Source organism: Pseudorasbora parva, chromosome 14, assembly GCF_024679245.1.
Source record: "Pseudorasbora parva isolate DD20220531a chromosome 14, ASM2467924v1, whole genome shotgun sequence".
NCBI classification, from domain to species: Eukaryota; Metazoa; Chordata; class Actinopteri; order Cypriniformes; family Gobionidae; genus Pseudorasbora; species Pseudorasbora parva.
Window position 1 is genome coordinate 14,317,664 of NC_090185.1, and position 15,520 is coordinate 14,333,183.

Here is a 15,520-nt window from a genome sequence, read left to right on the forward strand (position 1 = left end):
TGCAACTAAAATGGTTGCAAATGTGATAATTTTTGATTATGTGCGAGTTCAAATTTCACACGGTCGTATTGGTGTGAGTGCACAATGTTCAGATGGTTTTGTTACTTGCTAATCTGCTAAATTCAAATGTGCTTACGTGATTTGGCTGGCACTGAGCCCATGACATGTATGACAACTATTCAGTGTTTTCAACTACATAAGGTTTATTTTAGGTTTCAGACATTTAAATACACATCAGTACTAGCAAAACAATACATTTATGGTTTGTAAAATACACTCTATTGTCAATGGGAGCAGCAATTACAATCCATACAAATATAATCTGACAAAGTGTTTTATTTATATCACATACACATTGTGCAAGAAACTATAAAGTTTACTCTATTCTTCTCCAAGTTCACCAACCACTTACTTTCATGTATCGGAAGAAGAGGATTAATTGACATGGTGTAAATCCGACAGATATTATTCTCTGAACTTTGGGGCAAACTAACATGGCGGAGCCCATCACACATTGTATATCAACTAACATGATCATTATAAAGTTTTCAACAAAACACACTCACTTACATGTATTAGAGAATCGGACATAGGACATAGGACATAGCCAATAAGTCTGTGATTATTTTGAATAAAAAAGGAAAAACTAAATAAAAGCATCTGTCATACAACAATATTGTGGCTGCGGTGTGTCACGTGACAAGCATGATACGTCACTATGGAAATACTATTTAATACAATAATAACCCATGGCAATAATACTTTTGTTATATATGATAATATTTTAGCAAACATTTTCTTTAAATGTATGCCTGTTAGAAACAATGTTTAGATTAATATACAGTATTTTGCAGATATCAAGCTTTTAGTCACTGTTAATCTTTATATCAATGCAAAACCAGCATATACAAATAAAGAAAATGATTCATCAACATGTGTGACCAAATTGTAAGTCGCTGCGACCAGTGGGAAGACTGAGTCTAGAGCCCTGGTTTATAATAACAAACAAATACATTACTGAACAATGTTTCTTGCAAAAATACTTTCAAAAAAATACAAACATTTTGTTTTTTAACTGGTTTATTTACAAATGTTTTTAATAAATCGTTTTGGCCAAATATGGATGTGGATTTGGTTACATTTTGCTATTCTGTTGTTTGTCTTGGTCTGTTTGTAGGATCTTGAGAGTAAAATAATCACATTTATTAAGAATGAGCTGGGAAACTTTAAGAAAATTTTGCAAAGAGAGAAAACACAATACTTTGTGCAGGACTTTACTCAGAACAGATGCCTTATAAAAGAAGCAGCTCTTGATCTCACACTACACAACCTGAGAGAGATGAAGCAAGATGAAGCTGCTCATACTCTAGAAGGTAAGAGACTCATGACCATCTGTAAGACTTTTAAATGTAGAGAACATGAAAATGTTAAGACTAAAACAGTGTTTTTGTTCCTGTTTAGATGAGCTGTTTTTTACTCATCAGCTAAAATGTGGCCTGAAGAAGAAGTATCAATGTGTGTTTGAAGGAATTGCAAAGCAAGGTGACTCCACACTTCTGAATAACATCTACACAGATCTCTATATCACTCAGAGTGGCAACGAACAGGTCAATACTGAACATGAGGTCAGACAGATTGAAGTTGCTTCCAGGCATCATGAAATACAAGAGATACAGGTTGAATGCAAAAATTTGTTCAAAGCGCCTGAACAAGACAAGGAGATCAGAACTGTACTGACAAAAGGAGTTGCTGGCATAGGAAAATCTGTCTCTGTGCAGAAATTTGTTTTGGATTGGGCTGAAGGAAAAGAAAATCAAGATATCAGCTTCATATTTCCTCTTCCATTCAGAGAAATTAACTTGAAGGAGAAAGAAAAACTAAGTTTGATGGGCCTTATAACTCAATGTTTCCCAGAGACAAAAGGATTGAACCTTATAAGAAGGAGTAATTTTAAACTTCTGTTCATCCTTGATGGCTTGGATGAATGTCGTCTTCCTCTTAAGTTTGATGGTAATGAGATGTTGCATGATGTTTCATCACCAGCCACTCTGGATGTTCTCCTGACGAACCTCATCAAGGGAAATCTGCTTCCTTCTGCTCTCATCTGGATCACCACCAGACCAGCAGCTGCCAGTAAGATTCCTCCTGACTGTATCGACCGGCTGACAGAGATACGAGGATTCAATGATGCACAAAAGGAAGAGTACTTCAAAAAAAGATTCACAGATGAGAAAATGGCCAATGAATTCATTGATCATGTTAAACAATCAAAGAGTCTCTTTATCATGTGCCACATCCCAGTCTTCTGCTGGATTTCAGCCACTGTTTTCCAGAACATTTTGGAGGAGAAAAGAAATAATGAAGATGTGAAAAACAATCAGTCTGATGAAACCTCCAAAATGCTTCAGGAATCAAATACTGAAGACGCTCCCAAGACTCTGACACAAATGTACACACACTTTCTCCGCTTTCAGATCCAGCAGAGCAGACGAAAGTATGATGGAAAATACACACCAGATGTTTCCTGGGATAAAGATGCCATTTTTTCACTGGGGAAACTGGCATTTCATGAGCTGGAAAGAAACAACCTGATCTTCTATGATACAGATCTGGAAGCCTGTGGTATTGACGTCTATAAAGCATCAGTGTATTCAGGCATGTGTACCCAGATCTTTAAGGAGGAAACAGGGATAATTCTTGGTACCATGTACTGCTTTGTTCATTTGAGCATTCAAGAGTTTATTGCAGCTCTTTATGCACATCTGTTTCTAGACATCAAAGAGAAAAGTGTGTTTGATCATGAATCTACAGAACAGGAAAACAAAAATGAAGCCATGTCTGATTTGCTCAAGACTGCAGTGGACAAGGCACTGAAGAGTGAAACTGGACACCTGGACCTTTTCCTTCGCTTCCTCCTCGGTTTGTCACTCCAGTCTAATCAGCGACTCTTACAAGGTCTGTTGACACAGCCAGACTGCAATAACCAGAGCAAAAGGGAAATAGTTAAGTACATCAAGCAGAAGTTTGAAGATAATCTGTCTCCAGAGAGATCCATCAATCTGTTCTACTGTCTGAATGAACTGAATGATCAAACTCTGGTGAAAGAGATTCAGACCCACCTCAGCAAAGGAAGTCTCTCATCTGCTGACCTTTCACCTGCCCAGTGGTCTGCTTTGGCCTTTGTGTTGTTGACATCTGAGGAAGAGCTGGAGGAGTTTGAGCTTCAGAAATTCAAGAAATCAGACGAGGGTCTCTTTAGACTATTGGCAGTCATCAAAACCTCCAAACGAGCACTGTAAGTTTAATGCATTTTGTCAAGTTTTGGTCTCTTTTGAAAAAAATATTTATCTACATTGCTCTATAGTTCTTATTAATCATAAACCACATATTTTCAGCAAAACATTTTCATTTAGCAATGGCTGAAGCAAAATGTACATGTTTGTTTTATCTAGCAAATTGTCCAAAAAAATACTAATATAAAAAATACTAGTTTAACATTAATGTCATTGTAGCTCACACTCCTCAATGTATATTGATGGTTCATATCAAAATAATGGAAAATATATTACATTTTTGGATGCAGAAAATGTATACTGAATCTTATTCTGTGTTGTGATTTATTTCCTTTGTAGGCTAAATAATTGTAATTTAACAGACAAAAGCTGTTCAGCTCTGGCTACAGTTATTGGATCAGATACCAATCTGAAAGAGCTGAACCTGAACAATAATAATCTCCAGGATTCAGGAGTGAAGCTGCTCTGCACTGGACTGAAGAATATAAAGTGTAAATTGGAGATACTGAAGTAAGTGGTGTGACAACAGACAAAAAAAAATTACTCAACAAAAATTAAAAGTGTGAGGTTGTGTTCTTTACAAAATATGTAGAGGAATGTATTGTTTGTATGTAACTACTGTTACGGAACTGAGAAATCACAGACGGCAGGCAGAAATGAGGGATCCAAATGCAGGGACAATTTGATGAAAATAAACAATCATAAAATAAATTAAAGCTGCAAGCAGCGATTACGGGCCAAAGCCGGTGGCACCGGCATGCCGGTGGCATCAGGGCAACTGTGCATGACAGGCAATATGCATTTAAACAGGAGAATATTGGAAAATCGTTTAAATATCCCACATTTACCACAGCACCTGGTGCCACTATGACCGCAAGCCACACCCATTATGTCATTTAAATATAGATTTTTTTTTTAAATGTATTATAATATAATAGTTCACTTTCAATTATGTGCAAATGTGTCTTTTGCAGCTCAAGTTTGTGCAAAGTTTGTAAGTCCAGAAGCCCTGTATTTATTTAAAGATATGTTATATTTTTTGTTGTTTTTTACTTAATTTTCACACTAAAGTGATAGTTATTTGTGATAGCCTATGATATGAAAGGGTTAAATTGACAATCAAGAGACAAGGTGACACACAGAGAGAGACCCCCACCACCACCACCACACACATACACACACACACAAAAACACAGACAGCAAGAGTGAGCCTGAGGCCCAGTCCACACGAAGCCAGAGCTTTCCCAATCCGATCTTTTTTTTCCTCGTTTCAAGAAATATCTGCGTCCACAGGAGACTACCAAAACCAACTAAAAACGATGTAGATTGCTTGCCAGGCCAGTGTGTGGCGCTGTAACTCTCCCACAGAAATACACTAAAAACGTAGAAGAAGAGTTGTGGCTAGAAGGGGTATAGCAGGGGTCGGAGGTGAGGCAAAATCTCAATACAATAACAATAAATACATTTGCTACTTAACAGATGTGTTTTATTAATGCCTACACCTACCCCAACCCAAAACATACCTTTACAATAATGCAGATACATTAAATAAATGACGTGATATTGATGTGCGCATGCCCAGTGCCCGTAGCTGTATCCCTTAACTCTTCACCGTGCTGGACGTAGTGTGATGACATCATCGTTTCAGAAAATATACGGATTCGCTGTACACACGAAAATGGAAATGGTCGTTTTCAGATTTATCCGCTTTGGGACCCGGTTTCAAAAAATATCGGATTCATGCTTCCAAAACGCTGGATCCGTGTGGACGAAACGCTGATATGGTAAAAAAATGTATACATATACAGCTAAACGTGTCTCCGTGTGGACGGGGCCTGAGAGAGTGAAGGGGAAGGGGGAGGGTAAGGATAGACAGAAAAAGAGAGAGAGGCAGAGTCTGATTCTGATTGAACAAGATTTGAAACAAAAAAATAAAATGTGTATTATCAAAATAACTCATTCTGTATGATTTATTAGCTTTTGTACTCATGGGGGTCTCAATTTAGGTCCCCACAGTGACACGAGTCCCCATAAGTCTGTGTGCATTCAGGTTGATTTCCCCACCAGGCCAGAAAAACATGAATATTAAAGATTTTAAACAAAAAATAATAATAAAATCTAAATGGTGGGAGAAAAGTTTCATTGTTTGAAAAAGAAACTCAAATTAGTTTTTTTCTAATGTTTTTAGAAGAATTAATCTTCAAATACAAAATTTTAAAGAAATACAAAAAATACAAAAATTACATTAATTTAAAAATTCATTCATTCTGAGTTTGGTGACTGTAGATAAAACTAGCCAAGTGTTTTATCTTTATACCTTTTTTCTCAAGCCTGGTTCATAAATAAGGCTATAATCCCACCTTCTTTGTATCAACACAATTATTAAACTAATTATACAAAACAATATTGTCAATGCCCTACAATTGAACTGGTTCTTTACATTATTTTTGTATTCAACCCCAGAATAAGATAATAAGCAGATAAATGCTTTATGTTTGAGGACAAAAAAATCTGCCAGTGTGATATATAGAATAACCAGAAAGTGGGAGTATAGCCTTATTTATGAACCTGGCACGTTTCTGTGTCCCTCTTTTGTCTTTTTCAATCACTCACCATGGCAACACCGTTTGAGATATCTAATATCCATTTACTTCTTGTAATCTAAGTTTGGAGGAGATTGAATGAATCGTGTATCAGGAGAACGTAAAAACTCAGAGCCTGTTTATCAGGTTTTTGCAGATTCAAACGAAATTATCTGACTTCCTGTTGGTCAGAGCTAATGACTGTAAATTAGAAAGTTGTCTTGCTCAAAAAGTACAATATATATAGCAAGTTTGGTGAGTAGACCCCCCCCCCCCCTTTTGTCAAAAGATGGCGCTTCTGAGCTTCTCCACCACACCCGTTTCTGAGTCTTTGCTGGCATCTTCTAGACAGCATGTCTGATGTGTGTCAAGTTTCATTCAATTTCAAGCTCTCTAGGAGTCTCAAACACATCCAAAAAGATCCTTAGACTTTGACACGTAGCCATGGCAACAGTTTTGAAAGTATCAGGAATCTATTCATATATTATAAACTTTATTATACAGTTTACTTATGAACTAGACTGGGTAAACCCAGCCTGATCTGCCAGCAATTGGATTTTCGGCAGATCTCAACTCAACTCAGTCTGGAAACCTATGCGTTCATTTCTACTGCTTCTGTTACACTTTTGGGGGAACCAATCACAGACTGGCTTATCCACCTGGTGCGCTATTGGCGGGTTTAACACGATGACAGATGGAGAATCGATGGATTAATGCCTGTTGATCACGCCTCTTGTGGTCTGATTGGTTGAAGGACTATTCAGTTGCATACAGTCATTTGAATAATGCTCATTTATCACGCCTCTTGTGCAATAGAAAATACAGGGCAGACTCCCTAGACCAAAGTTCAATTTTAAATTGAGCTTGGTCTGGTGATAGCCAGACAACTTATAAACTAGAAAATCATGTGAAATTGCCTTTTTTTTTAATCAATTTGAATTATATCAGTAAATAATTAAGTTAAAGACATACGGATCAAAAGTGATCATTTTAAACACAGCACATTACCTTCTGTAAATTGATGATTAAATCTTTAGGAGGAGTTTATTAAAGTGCAACATCTGGCAATGGCAAAAACTGCACCAATGTACCAAAGAAAATTCAAAATATCTAACTTCCTGTTGGTTTTCCAGATTTGGCGCCCAGGATATTTTTTGTAGGTATTGGGCTGTTGAATGCGTCTAACAAATTTTCATACTCATACATGAAATGTAGTGGGAATGCCGCTTAATTAAATATTGTAGGTGGCGCTATTGAACCATTTTGCCACGCCAAATTCTGAAACCCATATCAGAAGTATTTTTCATCACTTCTGATGTGTGTGCAAAGTTTCATGAGTTTTTGTGTTAGGCCCTCGAAAATGTAATTCAATTGGGAGAAGAATGATGGGCTGAGCAACTGCAATAGGGTCCTCACACCTCAAGCCCTAAATATCTTTTACTTCCTGTTGGTTGGAGCTAATGACTGTAAATTAGAAAGTTGTCCGTCTCAAAGAGCACAATATATATACATAGTTTGGTGTCTGAAGATAAAACTAACCCCAAAAGATGGCGCTACTGAGCTCCTCCACCACGGCTGTTTTTAAGTCTTTGCCCATATCTACTGAACAGTATGTCTGATGTTTGTGTCGAATTTCATGTAATTTGAAGCAGTCTCAAAAGCATTGTAAAAGAATGTTATAGTTTGATGTGTTGCCATGGCAACAATATTTACAATATCAAGGTGTGCTTGCGAGCTTTACATCTGATATGTTTTGACATCATACTGATGAAGTTTGAAGTAAATCAGGTAAAATTAAGATGGTGATTTCAAAGCATTTTGAAAGTGACACTTCCTGCTGCCAGATGGTGGCGCTATAACTTTGACTCACAATAGTCACATCCATGTGATCGGCCTTCTACAACGAAAACACCACTGAAGTTTCATCTAAATCAATCATGTACGAAGAATTTATAACACATTCCGGTTTCTCGCCATAAATTTGTCTCCTCGCCACGGCCAAACCGTTCAAGATATCAAAAATCTGCTCACAATTTAGCATTCTCAATGCCTTGACTTCATGCTGACCGAATTTGGCACTGATCGGGTCAATCGCCTAGGAGGAGTATATTAAATTCCAGAGCATGCATTTTCTGAACAACCCATAATAGCTCACTTCATGTTGGGGTATGGGGTATTCCTGACAAATAACTTAGAGCACGGAAGTTGTTTGGCCCGATGAGATCTATGTGAGTTTCATACATCTACGTGCAAGTGTGTTTGATAAATGGACCCATTTTTCAGACCCCACTTAAGGGGGTGCTGTCAAGTCCCCCTGCCACGCCCGGATACCAGCTTTGGTCCGGCCCTAAAGGCCACAGATTCCATGTGTGTGCAAAGTTTCAAGGGTTTTAAAGCATGATAAGGGCCCCAAAAGTGCATGAATAGTCGAAAGAACTAAATTAAGTTAAATCCTCAGAAAACCAATAGAGCACTGCGCCCTTTCAGGGCTTGGGCCCTAATTAGGAACAATATAACATTGGGAAAAAACAGGGAACAGCAGACACCTGTATGCCATCAAATAACAGAGAACCAGAGAATACAAGGGCTATTTAAACAGATGGGTAAACGATCTTAACAAGGGAAACTGACATTCCTGGACTGGGGCAGATTAATGAAAATGGAAAAACTACAACCTAGCCACAGGAAACAGGACACAGATAAGAACACAGAAACTAGGCACAGATAACCTTCAACAAAAAAAGTCTCACACAGCCCAAGGTACAGAAGCAGATCTGACAACTACACTCTAAAGCCATGTACACACTGTAAAGTTTCAGAAGTGACAACCGCATTTAAATGCGGGAGTGAGTCCTGTAAATTATCATTCCATTTGTGAGCAGAACATGGCTCACTCCCAAAACTGCAATGATTGACACCGTGGTAACCATAACAACGCCCTGGTGTCTCCCATGTTTATATCCACCACGAGGAATAAAAAAAACACACATATTAAAGTGATGAGACTCGTTTTGATCTAATTTTATCTAAATCCCCTTCGATGGAGGATTCATATTTTTACTTGGAAAGGCTGCTTCACAGAACATTCTCTTGCAGTGTTGACATGTTTACATTATAAACATATTTGTGTTGTTTGGGCTTGGCTCATTAAGCGATAGACTTTATAAAGTAATTAAAGTGTGGGTCGCAATATTTTGGTCTTCTTTTCAGCTTCTAAAGCATTTGGATTTATTTTTGTTTCAACAAGCAAGATTTTAATGCTTTTGGCATTTTATGATGGTATTTAAGAGTTTCTGTTATGTTTGTGGTTTTGGGGGTTACCATGTGGTTAAGTGTTGAGCTTGTGCTCGGGATGAAGACCTGCTAAGAAGCGTTCAAATTACTTTAATAATAAAGCAATCACTATGGTGGTGCTCTGGATGAAATCACTTCTAGACTGCCCAAATTAAACATCATGTGTAAAGAAAAGCTATATTTGCTTCATGTAAATCACAGGACTTTGTTTTTTCAGTGGAAAATATTCAGAGATTTTTTTACTAGATCAGCATGCTCAGACATCTTAACCGGTTAGGGTTAGGGTTAGGGTTAAGTTGTTTGGAGTCTATTCTTCTGTGCTCAGTCATGTTGTAAAAACACCACAAGGCATAATATGTATCCTTAAAATGTATGAAAAAAAATCAAGTTTGTATGGTCCAAAAGCTGCCAATATTATACATGCCTGAGTCATTCCAAAGAATGAGCGCTCCGACTTGCCTATTAACAGTTACATTGATACACATGTCCTTACTATTTGAGGTGTATCAAATTGATTAACATAAAATAACAGATTATGTGTGATAAAATCAATTTATCTTAGTGCTTTAAGAGATCTGCTCTTTATTGATTCTACTTTCAACAACCGAACACTTCCTGTAGTTGTTTATTGCACGGTTTCACAGGCAAGGCTTAATCTAGTCCCAGAATAAAATACATGTTTGAGCCGTGTTAACTGAAAGCAGTTTTAAATATCATAAAACATGTCAGTGCCACTGTTTTTCTCAAGATTCACAAAAGTAATGTATTTTTCTAAGGCATTAATTGAACTAAGGCATAATTCTGGCTTAATCTGTGAAAAAAAAATGGGCCTGTGAAACCAAACCAATTAATTTTACTCCACTGTGGAGATATTTATAGACACATTCTGTCAGATTCCTCCTCACAGAGCTGCTTCTGCTGAGTGAAATATGTAGCTCTTTCCAGCATTAACTGTACATTTCAGGTCTTACCGTAACATTTCAATGGGGTTTATGTGTGAACGTTTAGGCCATTTAAAAACTTGTGTTATATGTGTGTTGGGGATCATTCAAATCAAAGACTTTCACACCTGTGGAGTTTTAGATAAATGTATTATTCAGCTGTCTGTTTTTCTTTTGCAAAAATTTTAAATATTGTTGTACAAGGAACAAAACATAATTTACTTTAATTTATTTTATTTTGTTTAGGACTTATTAACTATATATTTATAAATCAATAATTAAAATTAAATAATCAATAAGCTGAATGTTACATTTTCATTTCTCTTCTAGACTGTCAGACTGCGGTATCACAGAAGAAGGTTATAAAGCTCTGGCTTCAGCTCTGAGATCAAACCCTTCACACCTGAAAGAGCTGGATCTCACAGGAAATGATCCTGGACAATCAGGAGTGAAGGAGCTCGATGATTTACTAGAGGATCAGAACTGTCAACTGAAGATACTGAGGTGAGACGTGATGAAATAATACAATATAAATTATATTCAAGCAACTTATTTATATTGTACACTAATACAATAAGCTATGTAATATGTTGTTATATAAAAGTTTACTGTGATTTTAAAACAAACATAATATACAATTGGGTTTTTTTTAGCACCAGCTGCTAGATTTTGCCTTCACATCAGGTTTAGTTGAGAACTGATTTGAATCCTGCTTCATCTTCTCTTCTGCAGGTTTTTGAGTCCTGCTGCAGAGGAAGCCTGTCAGTATGTGACTGGAATTGTGGGTAAAAACCCGTTACTCCTGAAAGAGCTGAATCTGAGTGATCATAAACTAGGAGACACACGAGTGAATCAGATCGCTGCTCTACTGCAGGATGAACACTGTAAACTCAACACACTGAAGTAAGTATTTGACATGGCAAAACATATTTGTATTACCTTTAAAGTAGCACTAGGTAACTTTTCAACCTTCATAATATATTTTTTAAGACTCTTGTGATGATAAATCGACTTACAATAGGTTGAATGACACGTCTGCCATAGCCTGATGGGGTCTGTATCGTTTTTAATCGTACTTTTAAACTTCGGGTTTCGGGTAGTAACCCGAGAAAAAAAAGAACTACAAAATTCAACTGCTTTACGGCATATACGTCACTTCCACCAACACCCACACTTCCTTACATTCGGACGTGCGAGCCCAACTTTGTTCGTCGGATAATATAGTCATGTCCGAAGCAGCAGAGACGAATAAGAAAAAAAGGTTTTGTTGGAGGAAAGCAATAAGAGGAAACAAAAAAGTGATGTGATTAAAGGCAGGACGAGGATCAACATGTGACCAGCGTTTGCTCGTTGGCGTGAGCTGAAGAAGGCGTGCCCGACCGATGCTGTCATGCTTGTTATGGTGAGCTACCACTCAAACATTGAAGTATCATATAGATTCTGTAAAACGGTAACCAATAGACTACTATAATGACGCTGGCTTGTAAACGTGAGCATCGTGATTATTTGGCGTTTGAAAAAAATGAAACCCATGAAATTATATTCATATGACATGCTGAAACATGCCACTGACTGTAACGTTACCTGGGATGAAGACATTTCACACGCGGCGCTAGAAGAACTCTGAACTCCTCTTGCAGTGTTCAGGGGAACTGTTAGTGCTGCACCAACCCGCGGCGCCACTTTTATGAAGTTATTTGGCCCGCACCGCACCACTGTATATATTTTTACAACCCGCCGCGCACCCGCGACCATTAAATACACATACAGGGTCCGCGGGTTATGAGACGACCCACGCATCACTAGTTCAGGGCTATCAGGGCTGTCATGTCAACAAATACACGCGCGATGGCATCCCCTGTTGTAGGATGACAGATCTTACGACAGTAGTTGAGGACAGGCACGGCGGCAGGATTCCAGTTTTGGATGGGCCAGACCAATTGTGGGTGGGCCTTAATTTAAAAACGTTATCAAATCATAGGCGTCGATTATGGGGGTGGGGGGGGGGACACGTACCCATTAGATTTCGTCATGAGTCATTTTGTACCCACCACTTTTTTTGTTGAAAACCTTTTTTTTGTTGAAAGAGAAAGAAAGAAAGAAAGAAAGAAAGAAAGAAAGAAAGAAAGAAAGAAAGAAAGAAAGAAAGAAAGAAAGAAAGAAAGAAAGAAAAAAATTCTTCAACGCAAGACAGTTGCGTTTCCGCTGAATTTTTTTCATTATCGAGAGGCATTATCAGGAAACCCACGACGGAAAGCAAATCGTGTTTTCTTTATTTTACAATTGCACAATGCAAGTAAACACTTTGCAATTTTGAACAATGTATTTCTCTTATTATCTGTATGACCAAAATGACAGATTTTATTTGTTTCCTCTGCTCGCGCGGCCGCCTCTCGCTCGCACATATTCCAGCACTGCAAACATCGCAGTCAGTTCATTATCAAAATAAAATAGCCAACCTAATATATAAGAAGTTACATGGCTCAGTTTAAATAGTCAGTAATAGCCAACATTTCGTGCCATTCAGTGTGAGCACTGCACCACTGTGGTGTTTCCAAGTAAAGACCCCCGCGGGACGGATTTTATGTTATACCTTCTCTTAACCTTCTCCCGCTCCCGCTCCCACCCGCAACATTCATGTTTTGTCCCGCTCCCGTCCGCATAAAAGTATAAATAGTTTTTCTCTGTAGTACGTCCATGATAGCCTAGAAATCTAGACGCACCCTAGCGGCAGCAAATTTAATTTGCCCACAAGTGTCGTCTAGGCACTCTCAATACCCATCTGAGCTGTATTCCTCAGAATCTGGACGGCCCAATCACATCGTGTATAGAGTCGGCGGGCAGGGCCATAATGACGACGGCCGAGTTGCGCTTGCGTGCTTCTAGTAAACAAACATAGAAACTGGCAAACAGCGGCGGTCTTTCGAATCAGCTTTGACCGCGACTCTGGAAGACTTGGAGTTAAGCTTTTCTCTGAGAAAAGAACAAAGAGCGGCACTGAATTCATTCTTAAAAAGTGAAGATGTGTTCGGAGTTTAGCCGACCGGATACGGCGAATGTTTAATCAGTCAGCGAGTTCTGTTTCACCTTCATGTTGCTCTGGTTGGTGTAGCGCTATCCTATCGCGTGCAGAGGGAGTTTGAAAGACAACCGTTTATCCCGCCCCTCGGATTGAGCCCTGTCTATGGTGAGTTTCCAGATCAAACATCTTGATGTGGGTCTGGCTTGTCAGGCTACATCCATGACACTATTTCAAGTAATTTAATGTAAAAGCAAGCGTGTGGATGCGTGGGTTGGCGTGGCAGAATACGGGCAAAGGGTGCTCCCTTCATAATTCCAAAAAAGATATCTCAGTTTATTGCGATCTCACAAAGCTCTGTTATCAATAGAAATGACTGCACAATGAATCTTCCAAAATGTCAACACTTTCTTTGCTATAATCAGACGATTTGTCAGCATATAGAATTCAGCACTGCGCAAAAAACTCCTTTGAGTGGATTCTATCTTAAATACATCTGTTTGGCCATAACGTGCCAGAAATAAACACATATTGGTTACATTGCACAATGCAGCTAAAACGTGTTATACTCTGCCTGCGTGCGCTTGTAAATCTTTTTTTATTTCGTTTTAGTTGTTCTTTTTGGTTTTGTGCAATAGATGAATAACAATTTATTTGTTTCTAGATGTTTTATTTTTAGATATTTCTATTTTGCGGGAGTCCCGCAAATAGTTTTATTCACCCGCAATCCGCACACGCGCCTTACCGCCCGCGCTCAGCCAAATCTAGTTAAAAGCATTTATTTCACACTGGTTTTAGTTTTCTTTTTTATAAATCATTACTATGAATTTTATAATTAAATGAAAAGATATATGGATTTTTGTATACATTTTTATTAATTTACATTAGTAAGCTACAGGACATCGTCTTTCAAAACATGACCCGTGCGAAATAGAGAAAATAATTAATCCATCATTATACCCAGCACTTCTGAAAATGCACTTCTGAATGCGTCTCTGTCCCGAGCACATTTCAAACCAAACTGACGCCCATGTATCAAGTCACTGTTTAACCTAATAAAAATGACTCACTGATATACTGTTATAGCTTATATGGAAGCTATATTTTCCACTTTTTATCTCACAATTTGAATTTTTTTCTCTCACAATAGCAAGTTATAAAGTCACAATTCTGACTTTATGTCACGCAATTGTGAGTTTATATCTCATAATTGTGAACTTATAACAACTGGATTTGCTAAAAGAAACTCATATTTTTGCGTCAAACGATAGGCTTAAAAGATTCCCAAATGTGAAAATAGCATGGGATGAAGAGAGAGCATGAGAAGAATATTCAATTCGTTGCAAATAAAATTATTTAACAGAAAAGAAAAGGTATAGGGCCTTTATTATCTCTCCGAAATTACAGGAGTAGTTGGCGGGTTTGCTCTTGAAAATGTCAATGTTCATCATAGGCTAAGCATGGTGCTTCTATTTGGTGTTTTAATTCAGTTGACACTGGTAAAGACGCGTCCAACTGTATATGAAGTGATTGGCAATGTTATCAGAGTTATCAGGCAGTGTTGTGTCCTGCTGCCCTCCTTTAGCTCTTGTTTGCAGTGATGACTTCGATAGGCCTACTGTTCGCGCACGTTTGAGGTACTTAAATAACGACTGCTGCAACATCCTTTACTGGAAATTATTTTCACGTTCACAAATATCCGATCTCGAACCTCACTGTCTGCTGAACTTGCGCAGAAACATCAAAATAGTCTCAAACAACTTTTTAAAAATGGTTAAAAACAAAACATTTAGACTAGCCTATTACCACAAATTATGAGCTTATTTGCCATTCTCAACCATTTTTTGACTAAATTAAAATATATTAAAAGTTTGTATTTTTTTTTTTAAGAAAAGTTTTGGGTGGGCCTGTTGAAAAGTTGGTGGGCCTAGGCCCATCAGGCCCACCCATAACGCCGTGCCTGGTTGAGGACATTATTTTTTCCAAACTGTAGGGGGACCCGTGAGCAAAAGTAGCCAAGTGCTGCTTTAAAGGGGTACTTCAGCGCTGGGAAGATGAATCTGTGTTTAAACTGGGTCATCAATGTAGTAGAAATGTGAAATTATTTTTGAATTTGGTGCCTTCTAGACTGAGAATAGACAGAAATGTATTTTTGTCTCATGGGGATGAAAGACTCCAATTCCCAGAATGCTTCGCTGCCCTGTTAGGCCATTCCCAAAGCCACCTACTGGATTACTGTGACTGAGTTGAAGACACTACCATTAAAACCTGAACATGTCTGTTAAATATAATGAGTGAGTCCACGCACGAGTATCACAGCACTGAGCACTAACTGCAGGAGTGAGAGAAATGAGCTCGTGATGAGAGCTGAGGTAATTGCGACTACACTTG

General features: G+C 38.1%; 1 protein-coding gene across 2 annotated transcripts in view; it reads left to right on the top strand.

Moving 5' to 3' along the window:
* LOC137040136 (NLR family CARD domain-containing protein 3-like) overlaps window positions 1-15,520 on the top strand; it is a 129,288-nt gene that overhangs the window by 15,770 nt on the left and 97,998 nt on the right. For both annotated transcript variants that reach the window (XM_067415551.1, XM_067415552.1), the window contains 5 exons: window positions 1,178-1,373; window positions 1,462-3,295; window positions 3,633-3,803; window positions 10,441-10,614; window positions 10,843-11,013. In XM_067415551.1, the coding sequence (XP_067271652.1) occupies window positions 1,178-1,373; window positions 1,462-3,295; window positions 3,633-3,803; window positions 10,441-10,614; window positions 10,843-11,013 (2,546 nt within the window). The remainder of the gene's footprint in view (window positions 1-1,177; window positions 1,374-1,461; window positions 3,296-3,632; window positions 3,804-10,440; window positions 10,615-10,842; window positions 11,014-15,520) is intronic.